General features: G+C 35.4%; 1 protein-coding gene across 9 annotated transcripts in view; it reads right to left on the bottom strand.

Annotated features, from left to right (window-relative positions):
• Positions 1-25,124, bottom strand: part of LOC136037117 (disks large 1 tumor suppressor protein-like) — a 328,881-nt gene that overhangs the window by 52,510 nt on the left and 251,247 nt on the right. For 8 of the 9 annotated variants that reach the window (XM_065719595.1, XM_065719596.1, XM_065719588.1 and 5 more), the window contains 5 exons: positions 24,687-24,900; positions 22,617-22,759; positions 19,246-19,495; positions 7,261-7,366; positions 3,892-3,933 (listed from right to left, as the gene is read on the bottom strand). In XM_065719595.1, the coding sequence (XP_065575667.1) occupies positions 3,892-3,933; positions 7,261-7,366; positions 19,246-19,495; positions 22,617-22,759; positions 24,687-24,900 (755 nt within the window). The remainder of the gene's footprint in view (positions 1-3,891; positions 3,934-7,260; positions 7,367-19,245; positions 19,496-22,616; positions 22,760-24,686; positions 24,901-25,124) is intronic. The other variant, XM_065719590.1, reaches the window with a different exon arrangement.

The raw sequence follows: 25,124 nt of genomic DNA, 5'->3' as shown, positions 1-25,124 counted from the left end.
ATGGGTATATTATCAAACATTGTTAATAAAACAAATCAGTGCCATTTGACACCTTAGCATAAGCAAAATCAGCAAAAAACTGAAATGGTCATACCATTTAATAACAGTACAAAAAATTTTGAGATAAACATGTTTTATGATGTCTACAGCTCTTGGACTCATTTTAATCCGTGCAGGCTTTAAACTGATATAATAAACAGAAGCAATACAGGAACAATACTGGAACAATTCACTGTTACTGAACTGAGATAGAATTTTTAATCATTAATAATAACTTAGAAAAAACTACTAGATAGTTAGACATTAGCGAGCTACAAATCTCGGTCAGTGGAAAAAAGCAAAAAATTTTCTACAAGAATGCACATTCGTACAAACTTGTACGAATGATTAAATATTTGAAATATCACCTCTGTCTTGCTAAAAAAACAATAAGTCAAATTGTGGACGAGAAAATTTGTTTAACTGGACCAACGTCAAGGAAAGCATCTTCACTACTTTAATTTTTAATCTGATGCTTAAGGAGAGACACCAAACATTAAGCTCATATATCCTACTGCCTATAATCGCTAGAAAAAGCAATATGGGTTTTTTAAACAACCGATAGTCTTCCTTTTAAATTTTTCAGTCTGAACGACAAATCAGAAGGTCGCAGCCACCCTCCTCGCCAGAAAAAAAAAATCCAAGATGAGAAAATTGGTTTTTAACTGGACCAACGTTGAGGCATTAAAGCATCTTCACTGCTTTAATTTTTAATCTGATGCTTGAGACACCAATTTTTACGCTCATATATCCTACTGCCTATAATCGCTAGAAACAGCTATATGGGTTCCTTAAACAACCAATAATCTTACTTATAAATTTGTTTTAGTCTGAACAACGAATAGGAAGCTCGTAGCCCCCCTCCCCCGCCGAAAATAAATCCAAGACGAAAAAATCGGTTTAACTGGACCAACGGTGAGGAATGAAAGCATCTTCACTGCTTTAATTTTAAATATGATGCTTAAGGACGAGCAGCAACTTTTACGATCATATTATATGACTTGAATCACATTGATTGCAAGTACTATACTCGTCTGCACCAAAAATCTAATTGGCGACTGCAATGGCTAGTTTTCCAGTAAATCCTATCAATTTACCAGTTATTCACCGTTTGACCGTTTCTATGGACACGACCTACGCCAAAAACTCACAAGGACGTGTTTATTATCAGAAAGACTTTGATGGATGGAAATAAAAATTGAAAAATGCATTAAATACATACATACGCATTTGAATTTTGTTCGCTGATTTTGAAATGAGAAATCAAACATACCCGCAAAGAGGGTGGCTGCCAAAAGCTACTGTACAGCTTTCTCTGTCAATCTGAGGTGCATGTTCTACTCCCTTAACATTAGGGTTCAATCGGCTAACCAAATCTGTTTTCCTTATATTATTTGGGTCGCACGACTCTAAGAAGTTTCAATTTTGATTTTCCAGTTATATCTTAATTGTTTGCTTACAAATAGAGTTAAAGAATGGACCTTTCGACAACAGGTATGTTCGTGCAAGCACTATAATTTCATACTACCGGCCACTATTGAAAACAGATAACCATTAAACCGGTTTTCAAAGTTTATATCACCAGTAAAATATCACATCAGTACCATCACAATTTGTGACTTACTGCAACCAGTCTGACTATGTTGATGCCTTTTTTCACTAAAAAATTGCGTCAATAGTCTGAGTGCTTCTACGATACAACCGACAAAAGCTTTCTGTAGTCAAATTCTAATTCCTTCTTTCAGGTTTTACCAGCTGTTTAAACTAAAGCTTTAAGGATGGTTGAAATTAAAACAAAACTTCAATAGCCATGAGATGGCTACCTAAAAGTCATGTCTTTTGGAGTTTTCAATAGTAAAGAGTGAATAATATCGCGGCTCAAATCTTATTTTTATCTGTTTTAATAGCGAAATTTATAACGCTCAAACTCAGGGTATACAGAAACTCAAGGTATGCCAATCAGGGTATGCTGAAACACGGGATATGCCACTGATATGCCCCCAGTCAACCATTTACCTAGGTTTTCATCCAAGAGTTTTGTCCATTGAATTCCGTCCTGAAGGAAACAGTAGAATGGTTTTCAGGGTTAATATCCTTCGAGGAACCATTCCAAATGGATGTATAACATCTCACAAAAGTGTTCTTTTAGGTAATTCAACCGTACCATGTTTACCGTATTGGCTAGGAAAATAGCGATTCAATAAAGGTAATCTTGATGCAATATCAAGGCATTATTGGAAAGAAAAACATTATTTTGAAGAAAAACCTCTCACAAGATTCATTGCAATAGCGGTAAAGATGATCTATTTTTATGCGTTTTTACTAAACAATATTGGCAAACAAAGGTACAATCAAGGAGATTTCGATTTAATATCAAGGTATTATTGTAAGAAAAATATTATCGTAAAGAATTACCTTCCGTAAGATTCGTTGCAAAGCGGTAAGATGACCTGCCGCTTTTCTTTGCAATATCTTTTTTTATTTACCATATAAAGCATTTAGATAGACATCTGCTGGGACACTGTTGCGGATTGTAAACGACTGGTCGATGAAGGCTTTTTGATACGTTATCTTACCTTTTCTAGCCCAACCATAAGTTTCCATGCCCATTCATAATGTTATTTTACTAATAATGTTTTATTAGTAGGGGCAGGCCAGTGCAAGTTTTTCGAATCAGTTCAAACCAGTTCCCAACAGAGGTTCAACTAGGGCCCCAGACCCTGTCAAGGTGAAATCAAAATTTGCCTGATTCAAACTGCTTCTTAGTTAAAAGTGACCAATTCAAATATTTCCAGAAAACCGTGATTTTTCATCATCTTAGAAATAAATAAATAAAATTACATCAAAGGCTAGTTTTGAAGTAACAAACAAACCCTCAAATTGGGTCAATAGGATCGCTACCATCATTTTTTTTTTTTTTTTTTTTTTTTTTTTTTTTTAAGAGGGTCAGCTAGGACTCAAAACCATGTCTAGCTGAAACCAAAGTTTGACTGATTTAAACTTAGTTAAAATGACCAAATGATTTTTTTTTTTTTACAGAAAACTGTAATTTTCCACTATCTTAGAAATTAATAAAGAAAACTACATGAATGGATAATTTTAAAATAACACATAAACCCTCAAATTGGGTCCCTAGCATCGGTGCCGGTTTTTAAACCGTGGTGCTGGTAAAACTTCATGGCAAATGGGCCTTGACCAGTTTGAGCCATGCTACATCTACAGCTTACTGTCACCAGCTACGTCTTAAGGGTGTCACCAATTTCTGTAAACAGATATTTAGGAAGAAAATAGACAATCACACGGATTTTGTATGATTCTTGGCCGAAGTAAATAGTGCTACTCTTTAAAAATCTCGCTGATAAGTTTCGGCTACATTTTCAGTCCAAGTTTGGACTGAAAATTTGGAATGAAAATTCCAAATTGGGGGTGAGTGGATGGTTGACTTGACTTGTAATCCCATGTCATTTAGGACTAGGGTTCAAGTCTTGATGTAGTAAATTCTTTGGCTTAGGCTGGGGGTCAGTGGTGTGACTCAGTTTAGCCACCGTGTGTGGAGAGCTTGCAGTTAAAGAAATCCGTAAGTAGCATGTGATTTTCAGATGCCAGGTGAGGTGGAAAATCTGTAAGAACTTTCTAACTGGTATCATACAGGAGATTTTTTTGTACGGAAATGTGTAAGGCGAATACCAGCTATCCAGACAATTCCTATGTCAAATCGTTTTTGAATCAGGCGATGGGTTTTTAAGGATCTACCTTCGGAAGTTATTAATATTAGATTTTTGTTACCAATGCTCTAAAACACTTACGAGAATTACTGAATTTTCTAAAGGGTAAGAAACATGAAGTACTCACTCAAACTTGTCGAGTCGCTTTCAGAAGGAGATAAAATTCCATCTGCAACACAAAGAAAGAGACAAGGCGTTAAAAACATGCATTGTACATAGCCAAGAAGCACAGTAAATACGGGAAACATAACAACCAAATGCAGGTACAAGAGTGAACACATGCATTAAACATTAATCAAGCCTCGATTGATGGATATAAGTATATTTATGGAATTACAATTCATTATTATAAATTATAATGAACAATTCATTTGGATTATAATGAATAAAATTCCCAAAATTAATTCATTTGGCCAAATAAATTCATTATTTTTGGGTCTATATCTCGTATTTCCCCTTTATTTATTATTTTTGGCTCTACAGCATATACACACAAACACAGGTGCACTTACAAACATAGCCATATATATAAATATTATTATAATAAATAAAAAATGTACCCTCAATTGGTTCCAACTGTCACTGGGATCAACGTGACTTTCGGAAAAGATGGGTTTATCAACACGGAACATTTTTCATCACTATTGTTTATTAGTTATGTGAAGGTATAGCATGCAGAGACAGCGACGTAGATCATATTTTGTACTGCACACTGGGAATCACACTTCGTCAAAACCCTCATTCAGAAAAATTATAGCCTAAAAAATAAAATTTTGGGTGTCTCCACCCTGCCTAGTGTGTATTAAAAAAGTTTTTGCCTTATTAGTGGTCGTCGAAGGTTCAGCACTGAGTAACAATATGGTAGCCAGATCAACTTTTTGAACGCATAAACCAACAAGCGTACAACCCTTGTACCCATTCTTTTTAAAACCATGAACTAATTTTTTTTGGGTCTGAACTTAGCCCCTTAATACACTCCCTAATTATCAAATTTAACACGGGAAGGGAGGCTTCGGGCGGGGAGAAGAGTGCTCATATAGGTATAAAAAAAGGAAAATTCAAATGCTCTACGGCCTTTTCGGATTTAAATACCAATTAAAATTCTAAAACAAAATACATAAAATGTAGATCAATCGCACCTTCTTTTTTCGTGTCTCGAAGTGTTTATTTTCCTTTTTTTGTAATTTTTATTTTACCGGTGTACCTGAGGTATATGCGAAACTTACAAAATTGGAAAGTGGCGATAGTTCAAAAGCAAAAATCAATAACGACATCTAGCATTTGGCAACTCTATTTGACCAAAATTTGCTCTTATTGTCTATTTAGGCACTTTAAAATATTGGTGAGGATTAAGAAAGCAGAATTTGTCCTCAGTAGGCCCACCAGCTTAAACTCAACTAGCAAACTTTACCGTTCAGGATCTTAGAGCCTACTTTGTGCATACTGAATTTTAACTTAAAATAAGTCTTGAAAATAAAAAACAGAGATAAGTTATCCCTTACGAAGAAATTTCAGCTCCAACCATATTGCATAGTTGGATACCCATATCAAACATTCAACTTTTATTGAATTTCTCTACTTTTTTAATGAAGGAGACAGCCGCTACACTGTAAGTAGCACTAATAGTTTAACCCCCTATCTTCCCACGTTTAATCACCAAAGATCTCACTTATATAACTATCCCACTTTTTTCAGCTTCCTTAGGTCCACATAACCGCGTTTTTTTCTTTTAAAGAAAAACGGTTCACAAACAAGGATGCATGATAACTGCACAATCTTTCACATCAAATCAGACGTTGCGTTCCTGAGCTTATGTGCATTTTTAGCCTGCGCTATAACTTTATAGAGTTAGAGTTCATTTATGCAGCAAAAAGTTTGAAAAGAAAAGAATGAATCCACCATTATATTTCACCCGCAAGGAGAGGGAAAGGGCTTTTTAAATCTAGCTTTAAAAATATATCACAAACTTTACTACATGCACAGATTACCTATCACATAAATCAGGATATAAGTATACCAGGGGAGAAAAAAAAAGATATATACTGGTCCGGTTCAGACTCACCAGGGAAATTCATAAATCCCCCCTCCCTACCCCATTTGAAAAGTTCTCTAGTAAATCTTCCCCGAAGCTTGGACATATCTATAAAAAAAAAAGAATTATTTAAGAACGATATTTTAGTTAATATAAGCATCTTATGGTTTTTTTTTTTAATATCCCATGTTTACCTAAAAAAAGCTTTGTATATCCCTGGGCATTACTAAAGCTAGCTTTCAACTGCAATTAAGTTTAAGTAGCAGTTTGTTCAGTTTACTCGCGCCATCTCTCAGCAATTCCTAAGTCAAATGAGCGAATAGATAATGGCTAGTATTTTATAGAACATTTGCATGGTTACAACTAGAACAAAGAACAACATAAAAGATGAAAAACTAAAAAGAAGATAAAAAAGAAAAGAAAGGCAAGTCACAAAAAGAAGTCTTATTAGCATTAATGGAGTCTAACATTTGTCTTTCAGGGACTGGAGGGGGGAGGGCAATCAAAACATTCCTACCCGCACATTAATCGAATATTATTTTATGAATATTTATTTTATGCTTTTTGAGCATATGACATAGACAATTCAATTTTAAATGATTCCGATTTAATCGTCCAATTTATCCACGAAAATAAAACAAACTTCACATATTAATAGACTTTAGCTTTAATCAGGTGAATTATTTAAAGCTTAAGTATTTGTCCATCAAAAAAGTTATAATTATCACTTAGGGGGCAAGATCGGTTTCCTTTCAAGACGGTAATAGTGGAAAAGATCTTCTTTTATCCTTTAAACTAGGCATAACTTCAATTAAAAAACATTTTATGCAACTAAGTTTTATGTTTACATAACTAACATGTTCTGTGTCAATAAAATAATAATAATAAAAAAAAACATGATAGAGTGCTATAGGTAATGTAAGTGGTCTTTATAGAAATTAAACTTTGTGGAAGCCAAACTTTATGGTAGCATTTTATAGCAAAATCTAGAAAAAGAAAAAAAGATAGAAAAAGGCACAAAACCAATATTATTAATAAGAATCTTTGTAATTAGAAATTGTAAGCATGTTAACGTAAATTATTTGATGGATTCTTTGATCCTACATATATATATATATATATATATATATATATATATATATATATATATATATATATATATATATATATATATATATATATATATATATATATATATATATATATATATATATATATATATAATTGAAGTTGCAAGCCCAATAGAATGGCTACATTTATACATTCCCTCATTTAGAACCATTTCACCCCAGAACGAATAGGATTGTCTCTGAAATGAAATTTTTGCAATAACCTGGCTATATATAAGATCATTTAATATACCTAAAAAATAAACAAACGATTAAAATAAAGAGGTGTTAGAAGAATACGATTTACAACTACGAAAAACATTACAACAGATCTAGAGAAGAAAAATAAACTTACGATCCGGATCATCGGAGCCATCGTCAGACTGATCGTCACGACTTTTGAGAAAGGGAAATCGTCTGCTGAAAGCAAAATTCTTCTTCTTCCTCTCTAGGGTTGACTGCTATAAAATAACACAAAATTATAATTTTTTTTTGGAAGAACAAGCAATTATTTTGAAAATTTATAGCAAGTGATACTAAAATCAATCATCTATATTCGACCGTTCATTGGACCGTAATTATCTTAAGCTGTGTATTTGTCGACTGCGCAATTTATGATTGTCATATTAAATAAAAAAAAAATTTAACCGAAAGTAAGGAGCGACATTAAAACTTAAAACAAACAGAAATTATTTCGTATATGAAAGGGGCTGCTCACTTCTCAACGCCCCACTCTTTACGCTAAATTTTTTTTTCAAAGTAGAGTTGTGACAAAGAGTCCAACTTTAGCGTAAAGAGCAGGGCGTTGAGGAGGGGACAGCCCCTTTCATATACGGAATAGTTTCTTTTCGTTTTAAGTTTTATTGTCGCTCCTTACTTTCAGTTAAAAAAAACTTGTTTTTTTTTATTTAATTTCTGAACGTATTTGAATTAATGCAGGTTTTAATTTGGGCTCATCGTACATGAATAATTAAAACAAAATTTGCACTTTAATTTTTGCTTTTTTTTGGCAAAATGGCTTTCTCAGAGTTTTGATCGAACGGTTTCGAGAAAGAAGAAGTTAAGAAGGGGGCCTAGTTGCCCTTAAATTTTTTTGGTTACTTTAAAAGGCCACTAGAACTTTTAATTTTATTTACGAACGTTTTTATTAGTAATAAATTTACGTAACTTAGGAATTAACTCACGTAACGAACTTCTATAGTTGTATATTTTTGTTACGTATATGTGGGGGTTCGCCCCCTTGTCAATAACTTGCTCTTTACACTAAAGTTCAAATTTTGTTCTGAATCTTTAAGAATGACCCCTGAATCCCAAAAGCCGTTTAATTAAGAATAAATAGCTCTTTTGCAATCACTAAAAAAGCTTTAGCGTAAAGAGCAAGATATTCAAAAGGGGACGAACACCCTCATATGCGTAATAATTTCTGTTCGTTTTAAGTTTTAATGTTGCTCCTTACTTTCAGTTGAAAAAAACTTGTTTTTTTTTTATTAATTTCTCATTGTTTATTTAAATAATGCTCGAAAATCCAGCGCCCCTTCATGGAAATTCTCTTCCCCCACGGAAAGATTCTCCCGTATAACCCCCTCCCCGTCACCGAAAAAAATTCCCCCCCCCAGGAAACGTCTGCATACTTCCCAATAACCAATACTATATGTAAACAATGAGCAAAGTTCATAACTTGCAGCCCTTCCCCCAAGGATTGCGGGGGATTAGGTTGTCCTCAAAGACACAGTCATTAGATTTTTCGACTATGTTGAACAAAATGGCTATCTCAAAATTTTTATCCGGTGACTTTAGGAAAAAAAAGAGCGTGGGAGTGGGCCTAGTGGCCGTCCGATTTTTTTTGGTCACTTAAAAAAAAGAACTTTTAAATTCCGTTAGAATGATCCCTCTCGGGACATTCTAGGACCACTGGGTCGATACGATCACACCTGGGAAAAAAAACAAATAAACATGCATCAATGATCTTTCTTCTGGCAAGAAACAACAACAACAAAATTACACATTTTTGCAGATTGGAGCTTGAAACCTCTACGGTAGGGCTCTCTGAAACGTCGAATCTGATGGTGAGATCTTCATTAAGATTATATGACTTTTACGGGTTGTTTCCCCCTTTTTTCGAAAATAAGGCAAATTTTCTCAGGCTCGTAACTTTTGATGGGTAAGACTAGACTTGATGAAACTTATATATTTAAAATCAGCATTAAAATCCGAGTCTTTTGATGTATCTATTGATATCAAAATCTATTAGTATCTATCCGTTTGGTATCTATTGGTATCCGTTTTTAAGAATTTCGTTTACTATTGAGCTGGGTCACTCCTTATTACAGTTCGTTACCGCGAACTGTTTGATATAACTTATTTCTACCAATTACGACACAACCTCTCAAAATTCTTGTATACAAATTTTTATACTAAGTAAAAGAAAAGAAAGCTAATATTGGAGTGACCTAAACCTAGAATGAAGACCGTAAGCAAAAACGGACTTATCCCTTAAAGAGAGGGGGAGATCAGAGCGTTCATCATGAAAGGGGAGGAAAATGAGGGATGCAAAAAGCTTTGTGGAGTCAGGTTAATTGGGACCAATAAGAGCGGGAGGGGAGAGGTCCTTAAATCTTTGTTATTCGAAGGCTTGGTACAGTTAATCTGAACGAACGAAACTTTTTTCAGAAATTGACACTAGCTTAATATAATCAAATAAATTTATTTGTCACCGCATAGAAGTGAAGAACATTGATTGATTTATTACCCTTTTCTTGAAGGCCTGTCATTGACTATTATTATTTCTTTTAACTTCAACAGCAAAACTAGCACCATGACAAAGTATTACAATTAATGAGAGAAAATAATTTAAGTTTAACTAGCTTTTAACTTTCATACATAAAGGATACATAGAAAACCTGAACAGATTAGAAGGAAAGAAACAATATATTTACCTTTTCAAGTCCTGGCAATAATACCTGAAATACTTACGATGAAAAATTATGCCTTACGGTGAAAAAAAAGGTACCATGAATCTTTATTATGTTTCTTTTCCAAAAAATTCAAACAAAACTTAAATTAAGATACTGCTGTTACATAAAAATTAGACTAAAAAAACCTTAAAATAATGGTACCGCTAAAGCTTGACCAAAAACACATCTAGTTGAACTAGCAAAAGTTTTTTTTTCTTTTAATATGCATTGTTAAAAAAAAGCACTAACAATTTTCATAACACATTCTTAACCATAAGCTCACGGTGTTTGAATTTTTTTTATTAAAATAAATAAATAAATTAAATAAAACACTTAATCATCGAACCGTTTCTAGCTCAGGAGCCGCAAGAGGCTAAAATTGAAAAAAATAAAAAAATAAAACCTATTGAATACAAAGAAGATGAACAACGAATCCGTTCTAGCTCTGAAATTTGTCTCCTCTAAACTTGTCATTCCGGAACCTTATCTCATATTTTGTATCTTTTGAAAATTTATGTTTGATGCAACTACTATGTGTGAGTGCAGCGGGGGGAGGGGGATCAGAAGCACCAATAAATTTATGTTATAAAATAATCTAACACAAGGGGTTGTCATATCTTACGGAAACTATGTGGAGTGATAGCAACTGTCCAGTTACGCCTTTTAGTTTCTCAGACACAATCTGTTCTACATTCAGGATGATTAGGGTTCCTAAAGCAGGAGTGGGTACTAAATGCATATCATTAGGAAACTTATTAAAAAAAATTCAACCAATGTCGCTGGGAAGTGGGAGCTAGTGTCTTAATTATGGAGCAGATCCTGACTCAATGAGACCTTATTGGGGGGAGTAAAAGAAGGGACATGCATGAATTCTTTGGTAGATTATAAAATATCAATCACATCTGATTGTCAGAAAGAGTAAATTACCCAATTTTGCCGTTGGGGGGGGGTCCATATCCATTCTTTCTTTTGTGTGTGTGTGGGGGGGGGGACATAAAATCTTTCCATCAGGACATCTGAGCCTGTTGTAGGATCTCTACCACATCTGGTGAAAAGTGAGAAGTATCCTAGTTTTGTTAATGTGATATATTTAAAAAGTTCCCCAGTCCTTATCATCAGGACTTTTAACCGAATGAGTTGTCGAATCTCAAAGGATCTAGGCGGGAAATAAGAGCTAATATAATAGTTTTGATTTAAGCGAATCAAAACCAAAACCAGCCTTTCTAGGGCAGTAACTGGGCAGGAACCCTTAATTTTATTTATTTTTTTTTATCATGAAATTTACCAGAAGCGGTAGTCAGATTTAATGAAACTTGATGGGTAGTAAACCATATTATAATTATAATAACAGAGACTTATCTCAATCCTCGCTAAAAAAAAATGGTATGTAATAAGAACAGTGCAACAAAGAGAAAAAAAGAAGAAGGAAAAAACAAAATCCTTTTAATAACAACACTCACAAGAAAATCTCACAATTCAACTACTCAGGAGTATATAACTGAGCGAACAGGTCGCACTACTTTCATGACGTTTACAAAATCTAACCACTAGCAGGTCCATTCTTTCAAACTCCGTACCTTCTCCAAAGACAATAGCTACGACTCCACATTGGCACTCGAATGCAGCAACGAAACGAAGTAAGATCAGATTAGATTACGCTGACAATGCGTGAGCAAACTCCAAACTGTGACAAGGAAGCTGAGAACAAGGAAGAGCCAAAAAAGCATTATACGGGCTACTAAGGGGCAATCTTATGAAACTGGTCTTTCACTTGAGCTAGTAGCCCACAGAATTGTGTTTCTCCTTTCGTTTCGAGGAACGAGAGGGAAAATCAGTTTTCGCTGCAGCGGCTTGGAAACCGATTTGAAAAACAGAACTGACTATGTCGATTTGCTTTTATAAGAAATGAGCTCATTAAGAGAGCACTCAAGACATTCTGCTAAGGGATTGAAGCTTGAACGTTGCAGTCCGCTGGATCTCAGGGTTTTGCGATGTCTTAATAGAAGAATTTGAACTTTGACAGGTTTAAGGCGTAATCGAGAAAATCGATGGAAAAGCTTGGATACATGATGAGAATCAACATGTTTTAAGAGTAGCTCATACCGACGCGAGGTGGATCATCATAAAAGAGTAAGGATGTTTCTCCACATTACAATATTAATCAAGTTAGACAACGAAGAACCTGAGTTCCATGTCTACTCCAATATTCTTTTCCAAAGTTACTGAGCGTCAATCCTTGTCCCAGGAGTTGCCATTTGAAATTGCATATTTTTCCAATGTCGAAGAGCTTTTCGAAATTCGTGTTTACTTTATTTAAGAATGAAAAACTCAATACCCGAACGTGGACGATCATAATCTGCCTAAAATCGAAACCAAAGCTTATGCCATAGCTTAGTATCGTTTAATTTGGGATCTTTTTTCCAACCATGTTTCTGTGTCCCTAATCTGACTAAAACCATGTAGGGATGTGGCTCTCATGGTTAGAACTTGTGCAATAAGTGGTATCACAACTCAACCAAACTTGGTTGGAATCAAGATTAAATATCCTGGATGCCCACACCCATTTGGACCATTGTGGGGAAGGGATCTTTACATTCTTTTTATCAGTAAATCTCAAACACCGAGTTGTCGAATCTCAATCAAACATGGTGGGAAGTAGAGCAAGTATCCTACGCCTGCCATATGCAAATTCGTACATAATCCAATCTAAGTGGAGTAGAGTTAATGTTCAAGTTACGCTTTTACGAAAGAGAAGAGATTAATGATTTTCTGAAATAGTGATAAAAACAGAAACTAAGCAAATATTCTGGGTATACATCCAATAGCCACGGGTATTAGTCATCCAGCAAAGTCACATAGTTGCATCGGTTAAGTTTTATCTTAATCACTGTCTTCGAAATATTTCTCATTAACTTTTTATTTTTCGTATTTCGATAGAAATGGTGTGTGGTCTTAGTCTTTATTTCTCATCAGAACAATAGCCAAAAGGGCTTATCGGTTCACGACTAAAATTAGCCATAAGTAAAATACGATGAATTATTCGGGCATTTTAAAACCAGGGGGTCAAAACCAGTCTGGAGCAGCACTTTATGACGCCCTTATTCTAATGAAGGTCTAGTTTTCTTCTTTTTCCCCTTGAGGAATTAAATTACACCCTTCAAGAATTAGATAATAAGTTAGACAAACTACCATAATCTGAATCAAATAAAGTACCATAGCTTGAATTGGATTGTTAGACCCTAAGTGGACCCAGTAAAACTTAAAACGAACAGAAATTACTTCGTATATGAAAGAGGCTGCTTCCTCATCAACGCCCCGCTCTTTACGCTAAAGTTTTTTACTGTTTTAGAAAGAAGAATTGAGAGAAAGAGTCAAACTTTAGCGTAAAGAGCGGGGCGTTGATGAGGAAGCAGCCTCTTTCATATACGAAGTAATTTCTGTTCGTTTTAAGTTTTACTGTCTCTCCTTACTTGCAGTTTAAAAAACTTGTTTTTTTTATTTAATTTCTGAACGTTTTTGAAGTAATGCATGTTATTATTTTCCAGCTGTACTTTTTAAATTAAAAAAATACTTTAGTGTAAAGAGTGAGGAGTTGCGCAGGGGACAACCTCTTTCATTTACGGAATAATTTTGTTCGCTTTAAGTTTTAATGTCGCTCCTTACTTTCCGTTTAATTTTTCTTTTATTTAATTTCTGAACGTTTTTGAATTAATGCATGTTTTATTTTGTCTCTCCACAATAATTAATTCATGAATAATTAATTATTAATTGTTAGTAATAATTAAGTAAAAAAATTAAGATCAATAATCATCTCAAAATTAACACAAGCAAATATTATCATAAATCAAAGTGTAGCTAATTTCACGTGTAAAGCTTAGAGTATTAAGATGAAAAGGGTGTCAAATGCACACATCAACAATATTTTTGGAACGGCTTAACGTGTCGAGGCGAAATTTCCGGGGCATCATGAAAGTGATGTTCAACTGAACAAATATGCACATTTTAATATGCACAATCTAATTTCAGGCATGTGGTCAATTTTCGGGGTGATTTTTGGAGCTTCCATCTGTATGTTCGCCATAGATTGGCCCAAAGTTGAAATATTTAAACTTTTATATCTAAACTGACCTACCAAATAATGCTAGTAAATCCTGCTCTCCCTTCATGGAAATTTTCTTCTCCCATTACAAATTCTCGAAGGAAAGTTCCCCCAGCATATCCCCCTCTTCTCAACCCCTCCCCCAAACCAAAAAAATCCTCCTGAAAACGCCTGTATACTTCCCAATAACCATTACTATATGTAAGCACAGGTCAAAGTTTGTAACTTGTTGCCCCTCCCACGGGGACTGTGGGGGAGTAAGTCGTCCCCAAAGACAGAGTTATAAGGTTTTTCGACTACGCTGAATAAAATGGCTATCTCAGAATTTTGATCCGTTGACTTTGGGAAAATAATTAGCGTGGGAGGGGGCCTAGGTGCCCTCCAATTTTTTTGGTCACTTAAAAAGGGCACTAGAACTTTTCATTTCCGTTAGAATGAGCCCTCTTGCAACATTCTAGGACAACTGGGTCGATACGATCACCCCTGGGGAAAAAAAAAAACAAAAAAAAAAAACAAACAAAAAAACAAAAAAACAAAAAAACAAATAAACACGCATCCGTGATCTGCCTTCTGGCAAAAAATGCAAAATTCCACATTTTTGTAGATAGGAGCTCGAAACTTCTACAATAGGGTTCTCTGATACGCTGAATCTGATGGCGTGATTTTCGTTAAGATTCTATGACTTTTAGGGGGCGTTTCCCCCTATTTTCTAAAATAACGCAAATTTTCTCAGGCTCGTAACTTTTGATGGGTAAGACTAAACTTGATGAAACTTATATATTTAAAACCAGCATTGAAATGCGATTCTTTTGATATAGCTATTGGTATCAAAATTCCATTTTTTAGAGTTTTGGTTACTATTGAGCCGGGTCGCTCCTTACTACAGTTCGTTACCACGAACTGTTTGATTAGATATCTAGTTAGACAAACTACCATAATTTAAATTGGATCGACGACTAAATTTGTACTGTCCAACAATTGTTGGAAACACTTGTACCTTGTTACCGCTGGTTTCAGAATTGTTCTCTTCATACAGCAAACAGCATTCTCCAAATCGGAATAGGAACCAACCAATTCTTTTACAGTTGATATAATTTACTTTATTTAATTCTCTGGTATATTAAAATCCTTGAAAATATATATTCTTTTTAAGTTGCAAAAGTGTCAGAAACCATGTCATGGATAGTTTTAAGTAAGTCGTAATTATTAGAGCATGACCAATTTATTATATATTTTTGTCGATTGTTTGTCTTGAACAAACAAAATGTGAGATATAACAAAATGTGTTTCTATAATGTGAGATAATAATTACCCATTGTGATAAAACTTTTGAAAGTAACCATTACAAATGAGCCAATTAGTCGCCAATTCATAAGACTCCAAAAAATAAACAATGGTGATCATTTAAAGAGAGGGCATAATTATGATTTCAACTCAAATCGGATTATGAAAAAAAAGAAAAAGAATAAAAAAGAGCAGACGATGAAAGAGAAGCAAGAATTTTAGCAATTGTCTTAAAAAAAAGTTCCGATTATTAATAAAAAATAGAATAGCAACAGCAGTGATAAGCAGCAAAAGATCAGTGAAGACGAAACACTTTATTAAGCAACTAATGAGACACATAACAGTCAAGATTTTGGTGAAATTGCACATCACGGAATTAGTCTATATCTAACAAAACAAAATCATTAACCAAATCAGATCAAAAATAAGTAAATAATCCTGCATATCCATAGATGCACACATGTTCGACCCTCGCAGAAGGGGAGGGGGGTAAAATATGCATTTTTGCCACAATTTTTCTAATCTCTAGGTATATCTTCAGATATATCTCAAGAAAAGGGACCTCGTCGCCCCCTGTGTGCAGGTATGTGTAAATTTAAACATAATTTCAAGAATACGAACTTAGCTCATACACATATAACATATAATAGCAGCAAAAAGTACACCCCACAGCTCATTTTAGTTTCCAGCCCTTTTCTCAATAGAACTTCAATAGGAGCCAGCTATCTGGTTTATTTAGCTGTTATTTCAGCGTAGGTTTGGACTTGTTCGAGACCATACAAAAATTGTTTATCTTGCTCAAACCTTGATTATTCGGAAAAGTGGAATAAATCATATTTTGCTTAAATTTGAAATTTACCTGAAATTTGCTTGAATCATTATTTGGATCAGAATTTCCCAGAATTGGTTCCAATCCCTTCTTCATGCATAGAAACGAAGAGTGCAAGTAGTCATAAATAAGGAACAGCTGATCTTTTGAAACATATACTGCGTTATTAATCTTACTAATAATAACTAAGCCGAATATTTGTCGCTCCTGAATGGTTGTGACAGTGCGTGAACTAGACCTTTGGAAGGGATAAGAGATATTTCCCGGAGATCCTGATACCAAATAAATTAAATTGTTACAAAAAATATCCCTGTTTTTATTGGAGGTCCTTTAACCCACACTCTCGAGCGAGACCTTTCTCCTCTGCAGGAACATACATGATGAAGGGACCTTTAAGTAAGACCCAGCGTTCGGTAAAAATCCAAGTTTGTGCAATTTCCTCCATTTTCCTATATTAATCTCGACCGGTTTTAGGAAACTTGGCGAACTTCACCCCTGCCACCCTGAACAATTCCTTACATAAGTCCCTTTAACTGCCCCCTAGATCTGTGTTCACATCTATCTAGAGATTAAAATTGTGTTTGTACAGATATGATCTTCAGTTACCAGCCGAAACGTTTGAAATACTGCCGAATTTCATTACAGCTTTTTATATTAAGATCCGTTAGTATATAAGGTTCATATTAATATTCTAATCAAATAAAGCTAACATTTTTATTCTTGAATTGAGTAGCTGCTACAACAAACAACAAATTTAGTCAAATCTATCTCCTACTTCGTTTAACTACAAAGTTAAATCTACAACAGATAATTCTCTGTTAAACAATAAATAAAGCAACAGCTCTTTAAAAATCCTACCAGTTTTCAAAATAGCAGCATGAAAAGGGAAGAAAACAAAATAAGACAAATCCGAGTGCAGTTTTATAGCAAGTTTTTTTTTTCATATTTTAGTCACTTTTGAGTAACGGTCACATTTAGAAACACCCGCTTCGTGAAATTTGTGATTGGTAGAAAAGTTTTGACAGTAGGCAGTAAATTTTATCCACTGTAAATCGATAAACCAGCGCAAACCAATTGATAGAGCATGTTGAAGTTAATGAAAGGGGTTATAATTATAGATCAATAACACTGAAAGTGCGTTCTTAAGCATACAAAGTTACAATTAAAAAGAAGAACCTTAAGTTTTAACTAACATTTGGTATTTAAGTGACCATTACGCTAAAGTATATAATTTATTCTAGTATCTAGTTGAGCGGTCCCTCTTACTTTTGCGCAATTTTCACTTGCATTTGAACAAATCTATCAATAAAAAAAACATTTATTTTTTCAACATCAATATAATCAGTCACCATTGCGAAATACCAAGTATTTGGAGTGTTCAGGGCCATTTTAACAGAATGAAGTATTTAAAAGAGGGGGGGGGGGGGTCAGTATCACATCCGTTTCCCGACTTTTAGATTTGGGAGGGGAGTATTCAAGTAAGTATAAGAGAAAAGGGACTGAACAAACATACTTTTTTTTGGATGGTTCGTACGCGACGGATAAGCTGACCTTCTTCAAAGAGCAATCAGCAGGTTTATAATAGAAATTGATTTAAACGTGCTAAATTTGAACACTCAATATAATCCACAGAGCACCTCATCCTGGCATTACCACCTCAAATAACATTAGTTTATTTTCCTTCAAAAGTAGTTTAATCCCACCTCTTAGGGCTACAATGATCAAAAATTTAAAGATGGTTAGACCTGGTTTTACGGGTGATAAATGAAGGTTGCCAAAAATTGTGGTTTTTGAGCATTCATCTGTTGGCCAAACAGGATAAAGTTCTTGAATAGGATGCAAAAAGGTCACAAGATATGGTTTAACGGGTTCTGGAACTTCATGGGAGGGGTAAAGAGTGAGTCTCTGAGCAGATTAGAGCGGAAGGGGATCATTCATAGCATAAATTGGCCTCAGACGACTTGGTACTGCGATAAGTTGGTATACTAACAAACCTTTCCCCAGAAGTATGGTTAAAGAATCCGTTTGCTTGATAAAACTTTCACAATTAAAAATTCATCGTTGGAAACGCTGAAGATAGGTTAATGTAGAAAAGTTTTGGTAAATGCCTGCATAAAATATACTTACATTAAAGCAATTGATTAAAATGGTTGGAAAATAAAATCTGTCTTAGGTTCGACTTTGTCCTAAGAGTCTGAAGGAAAAGGGTATTAATTTCGACATTTTTTTTTTCAAAGCTTTCTCAAGAATATAAAATAAACAAGGCAGATAATCTTAATAGACATTAATCAATAGAAAATTCAAACACAAAGACAGTGCACTTAAAGCGTTCCATCAAAGGCCCAATCCCAATGAGATTTTACTAATACCGAGATTAAGCTAGCACTAATTTGAACCAATCAGAATTTTTGATTTGATGAGCCATTCAACGAAAATATATGATTGGTTTGAATTAGCGCTAGTTACTTCTCAGCATTAGTAAAATTTCATTGTGAATGAGGCACAAGCAAGCCACAGAGCAACGAACTAAAGCTTGGCAGTCCAAAACCCAAACACATTATGGGCAAAGCACAGTTTTCAAGCCACTATGTTGCTAGTTCCTAGGTTAAACAGAAAGTAATGACCCATATCAGTACACTCGAAACCTTAGGGCATATCTTACATTTTGGTTATTATAAAGTAGGCCGTAGCCAAGATGAGTCTTTTATTTTCTTCTCTTTTAAATTTGCAGTCTATAAAATTACCGTGCATAGCTAATGAATGTGATCTTATTTTAGTATTTAATATTATATGAGGTTATCTTTGAGAAAGGTATTTGACGGCGGTGCTGATTTCCGTTTCATGGCCATTCAGCCAGGAATTCCAAGGGGGGGGGGGGGGGTCGTGGGCCAGCCACACAAATCGCAAACCAGGTACCCATTTAGAGCTGGGTCGACTCTAGCTGAACCTACAGTGTCACGCAACTTCTCCATTCCAAACCAAACAACCAGCGACACCAGGACTCGAATCACTATTCTCACGGACAAAAGATCTGAAGTCTAGCGAGCTAATCATTCAGCTTGGACAGATATAGCAGAACCGATTATACGTTCCACGTAACCCAAAACAGCAACGAAACACGTAATGTATTCAAATTAAAAAGGACCCTAATTATAATTAAACAAATTCACCAACCTTTTCAGGTGCAGGGCTTTTACTTCCTTGAAATTTCACAGTTCTGTCTCTTGCTTTTTGCTTTCTTTCCCATCGCTTTCGACTGGGAATAATGCCCAAGCCCTCCTCCTGGCCTTCGGGAAGCACTCTTCGCGCTTGCCACCATTCATCGTCAGAGGCATTGGTTACGTGGAGGATATCACCATAACGAAAGGCCAAGCCCCTGGATGGCAGACCATCGTCTTTGATGGGATCATAGTCGAACAATGCCCTATAAAAATATACGTCATCTCAATACATCATCAACCGCTATGTCTTGAAAGCCATTGAACCCAGAACTCATGTTTAAGAATAAAAACAAAGTAATAATATAGCATCTAGGATCAGTTTTTTGAATTGTTATATCGTTGCTCCTGAAACACCCAATATACTCGTATACGCCTCAAGAGACGACCACTGAAATTAAATAAAGTAAATGAAGATACATTTACTTAAAAAAAGAAGAGAATTTCATGGACAAAACTTCGTTCTTCCCTAAGTGAAGAAGCCTTGGGATATCTTTACTTGTAACTTTTTGTCAAAAAGGATGTCATTATTTAAACATTATTTAAAATGATTTGTTATCGATCATTTGGACCTTATCTGCTCCTTCAAAGATACCTGAAAATCATAAGAAACAAGAGCTAAGAACTCATATGGCACTTCTGACGAGGTCAGAAGGGCCAAGAGCCAAGAGCTCATGTGGTATGAGCTCTAGCAAAATTCTAAGAATCAACAGGTTGCTTTAAAGGGAAAATCAGAGGGTTAATGCCGGTCGGGATTTAAAATAAGAGTTCTGAGTCACGTGGTCTTTCTAAATATCAAAATTCATTTTTATCCGATCACCAACTCGTAAGTTAAAAATACCTCAATTTTTCTAAATTTTTCCTCTCCCTTCAGCCCCCTAGATGGTCGAATCGGAGAAAACAACTTTATCAAGTCTATTTGAGCATCTCCCTGACACGCCTACCAATTTTCATCGTCCTAGCACGTCCAGAAGCACAAAAATCGCCAAAGCACTGAAACCCACCACCTAATTCCACCAAAGAGAGCGGATCCAGTTCGGTTACGTCAATCACGTACCTACGACATTTATAAGCGTTTTCCAAGATTTCCGGTAGCACCCTCCAACTCCCCCCAGTGTCAAAAGATCTGGTCGGAATTTGAAATAAGAGCTCTGAGACATGCGTTTCTTCTAAATATCAAAATTCATTAAGATATAGTCGGCCATTCTTAAGTTAAAAATACCTCAATTTTTCCAAATTAACAACCCCCAGCTCCCTCAAAGAGAACAGATTCGTACCAATTATGTCAATCTCGTATCTATAATTTGTGCTTATTCTTCCCATCAAGTTTCATCCCGATCTCTCCACTCTAAGGGTTTTCCATGATTTCCGGTTTCCAAGATTTCTGTTTCCCCCCTCCAACCCTCTAGGTCCCCGGATCCGATTCGAATTGAAAATGGAGCATCTGAGTTTCGAGGTCCTTCTAAATATGAAATTTCATTAAGATACGATCACTCTTTCGTAAGTCAAAAATGCCTCATTTTTCTAATTTTTTAGAATTAACCCTCCCCCCAACTCCCCCAAAGAGAGCAGATCCGTTCCGGTTATGTCAATCCCGTATCTAGGACTTGTGCTTATTTTTCCCACCAAGTTTCATCCCGATCCCTCCACTCTAACCGTTTTCCAAGATTTTAGGTTCCGCCTCCTAACTTCTCCTTCACCGGAACCGGTCTGTCTGGATTTAAAGTAAGACCTCTGAGACACGATATCCTTCTAAATATCAAATTTCATTAAGATTTTTTTAATTTTTTTTTAATTTTTTATTAAAAAATTTTTAATTTTTAATTAAAATTTTTTAATTTTTCAGAATTAACCTCATTTTTTTTTAATTTTTCAGAATTAACCCTCCTCCCCTCCCCAACTCCCCTAAAGAGAACAGATCTGTTCCGGTTATTTCAATCACGTATCTAGAACTTATGATTATTTTTACCACCAAGTTTCATCCCGATTCCTCCACTCTAAGAATTTTCCAAGATTGTATGTCCCCCCCGACTTCCCCTTCACCGGATCCGGTCTGGATTTAAAATAAGAGCTCTGAGACACAATATCCTTCTAAACATCAAATTTCATTGAGATCCGATTACTCCTTTGTAAGTTAAAAATACCTAATTTTTCGGAATTAACCGTCCCCCCTTAACTCCTCAAAAGAGAGCGGACCCGTTCCGGTTACGTCAATCAGGTATCTAGGACTTGTGCTTATTTTTCCCACCAAGTTTCATCCCGATGCCTCCATTCGAAGCGTTTTCCAAGATTTTAGGTCCCCCCAACTCCCCCCAATGTCACCGGATCAAGTCGGGATTTAAAATAAGAACTCTGAGACGCGTTATCCTCCCAAACATCAAATTTTATTAAGATCCCATCACCCGTTCGTAAGTTAAAAATACTTCCTTTTTTCTGCCAACCGCCAACCACTCTCCCCCAGATGGTCCGGTCCCTCATGCGCCTACCAAATTTCATCGTCCTAGCTTACCTGGAAGTGCCTAAAGTAGCAAAACTGGGACAGACAAACCGACCGACAGAATTTGCGATCGCTATATGTCACTTGGTTAATACCAAGTGCCATAAAAAGCTATAATTTCAGGGTACTATTCGATTAAGCAATGTAAGCTGACCAGGAGTAAATTATAATTCACATATATTAAAAAAAAAACGCATTTGTCATAGCGTCTTACGGAATTGCATTTTTTTTCCCGTTAACTGTAAAACAAAATCCACCATTTAAACTTTATAATGAGCTCAACGAACATGTTGCCACATAGTTGACAATGCAGGTAGCTTCACTTGCTCTGGTCGTCAGCTCATACCTTCGGTCCTAACTTTGTTAGCAAATGCCCCTTGCACTACGTATTTTTTCATTTTTATTAGAAAACTTGTGGGATTTTAAAGCAATCCCCAATGTTCCAAGATCGTTATTAAACATTTTTAACCTTGAATTTTAGTAAAAGTCACAAAGAAAAAAATATGCTCCAGGCCTCCAAATTCAACTGAGCCGCGCTGGAAGAGGGAATAGTTGCAAGCACCAACATCATGAGCCAGAAATGAAATGACCGCAAGCATTAATTGTAATTGAAAAACTATAAATACGCACTGCCCCATGCAAATAAAAAGTTCATTGGAAAATACAGCTAGTTAGAAACGGATAAGAAAAGCATTTTTTATGCCAAAATAGTTTATTTCTGGTAATTTTCGGGGAGGGCATATTTTACTCAGTAGGGCCGAATTACCTAAAAAAAAGGAGACCCCACTCCCGCACTGAGTATTTGGAGAAAGGCTCTATAAGGCGCTTACCTAACATAGAGTGACCTCTTCTGTGATGTTCTTAGTATAGTCCCGGTCATCATTTGCTGTTTCAATTCATGGATTTTAGCTTCGAATCTGTTATAATCCTCTGGACGATATTGCACAACCAAAGTTACTGTTTGACCAGTGCTCTATCAAAAACATAAAATTCAGAAAATACATAAGAAATGTAAGAGCAATGAAAACAAATTCTATTTACACATTATAAAGGAACAGTGAAATATTTGACATACTCCAAAGTTTGGTGAACGATATTTCATCATTAGAAAAAAGTTTGGTGATGAGCATAACAGAAAAGAAATTAAGAGTGGTGGGATCATCATCAATCACATCGCCAATAAATAAGTATACCTGCTAATCTCGATGTTGAGTCAAATGCGTAAAAGAAGACGAAAAATAACAGTGATTTAGCACTAAACAAATACAAGAGTAGGTTAGCTGTGTCAGGACAGTAAATTATACGAATATTATGTGAAAATAAAAAGGAAAATATAAAATAAAAGGCCAAAGGAAAATAAAAAGCTACCAAAGACTAAACTTCGGGGGTAGAGGGGATAAAGATTAGTAGGATAGGTCCAGGCCCCTTCCCATTCTGCGTAAGTGAGTCAGGCTGTATTCCTAAAGGTGTTCAATGATTTTCACTGCTAATTCATATCTATATTCTTTCCTCTTTTTTTTACATTTCTTTCAGCCGAGCGGTCGCAGGTTTTGGTATATAAAAAATTTCTTCCCCTAGAAGAATGATGATCGATGCGTGTTTACTTGTTTGTTGTCTACATTCCCCCCCCCCCCCAACGAGTGATCGCATTGAATAGTAGCTCGCACAATATTAGAAGGGGCTTATTCAAACAGGATTATAAAACTCTAGTCCTTTTCTTAAGGAAGAAAAGAGGTGAGGCTACGGAGAAGTGGCCATTTCTACCACTTTGTGGCGAGAAACAGTAATTTTGCAAAAGGGCAAAAATGTCGAACAGTGCTGGGAGCCTCAATAATTCATGTCTAGGTCCAAACATTCTAACTTTCAAGTTCCTTAATGTGGAGGCTAGGAGTCTACTCTCTAGTCGCCCTTCATTTTGAAGCGTACGTTCGGACCGAAAATCTAATGGTGGCACTATGGAGGCAGCTCACTTCTTATTTTAGGAGTATTTCGAATGCAAAATAAAGATTTCATTCATATGCTTACCTGCACATAAGTCGATGAAGCATCTGGTTAGGTCTGCTCATAGTACAGAAATCAGATCGAATAATAAAAAAGAATTTATCATTCCAGACTCTTTCCCAATGATATGTTCTTAGGCTATATATACGCAAGAGTTGCTTGACTTTGTGGGCTTGCCATTTTAATTATTATTATTATTATTTTTTTGGCTGATTTCTCATCAACAACTTAAATTAAAAGCTTAAATTAAAGATATCCAGCAAGCTTTTTATATAACCTAGGGCTACATCTGGCCCGATTAGGGGAGGAGGAGGGAGGAGCTGATACACAATGGCGAAGGGAGTGATTATTATATTTGGAAAGAGCCTTGAATGGAAAAATAGATAGTATTATGTCCTACACGTAAAATTAAGGCAAGATTCCTACATACAATTCCTTTTGAAAAATTTGAAAATGTTTGAAAAACTTTCTTTTGGTATTTCAATTAATCCCCGCATTAACCCTTATAAATTTTGGATGGGTAGTCCTTTTGCAGGGTCTTTCTCACAGTTTTATTATAGGATAGTTGAAATGAAAGGTTAAGAGGGGGGACAGCCCCTCTCCTATTTATAAGAAAATCCGACTGTGATATTAAAGCAAATATAAATTAAACATTTTTTTTTAACTGAAGTACAGTTTTAAAATTAAAATCTAAAACGAACAAAGAATTAACTTGTATATCAGGAGGATAGTCACCCTGTTTGATGCCTCAACCATGGCAAGTCTCCCTCGCCTCAGATGAAGTAACTTCGCATATGTAAAAAGGACACACAAAAAGATAAAAAAAAGGTGAGATACATTTCGGACTTTCCCACCAAAAACGACAATATAGTCATAAAAAAAAAAGATTGAATACCAACCTTTAAAATCTGAGCTGCTTGTTCATGCGAGGCTTGTCGCAAATCAGTGCCATTAACTGAAACAATTTGGTCACCCCTTTTCAATTCACCGCTACGATCAGCCGATCCTCCCGGAGCGATGAAAGATACATATATTCCTTCTCCATCTTCCCCTCCAACAATGTTGAATCCAAGCCCTTGAGATCCTTTAGCTAGAGTGACGCTCCTTGGAGATCTGAAAATGGGGAAATATAATTGTTCAGTGTTGACCAATCTCTTCTTTTCTCAGCATTATTTTGCTAGGTTTATACAGGTCCTACCATTAGGGGGGGGCAAAAAGACAAGAAACATTCAAGTATTATTTATGTATCTATTTCTAACCCGTCAGACATTACAGAAAAAAAAATACAGAGAGACAGAGTACAATTTATTTTTTTAGGAGTAATTTGGCACGAATCA

This window comes from Artemia franciscana, chromosome 16 (assembly GCF_032884065.1).
Source record: "Artemia franciscana chromosome 16, ASM3288406v1, whole genome shotgun sequence".
NCBI lineage: Eukaryota > Metazoa > Arthropoda > Branchiopoda > Anostraca > Artemiidae > Artemia > Artemia franciscana.
Note: the sequence above shows the minus strand (reverse complement) of the source record. Positions and strands in the feature narration are given on the sequence as shown.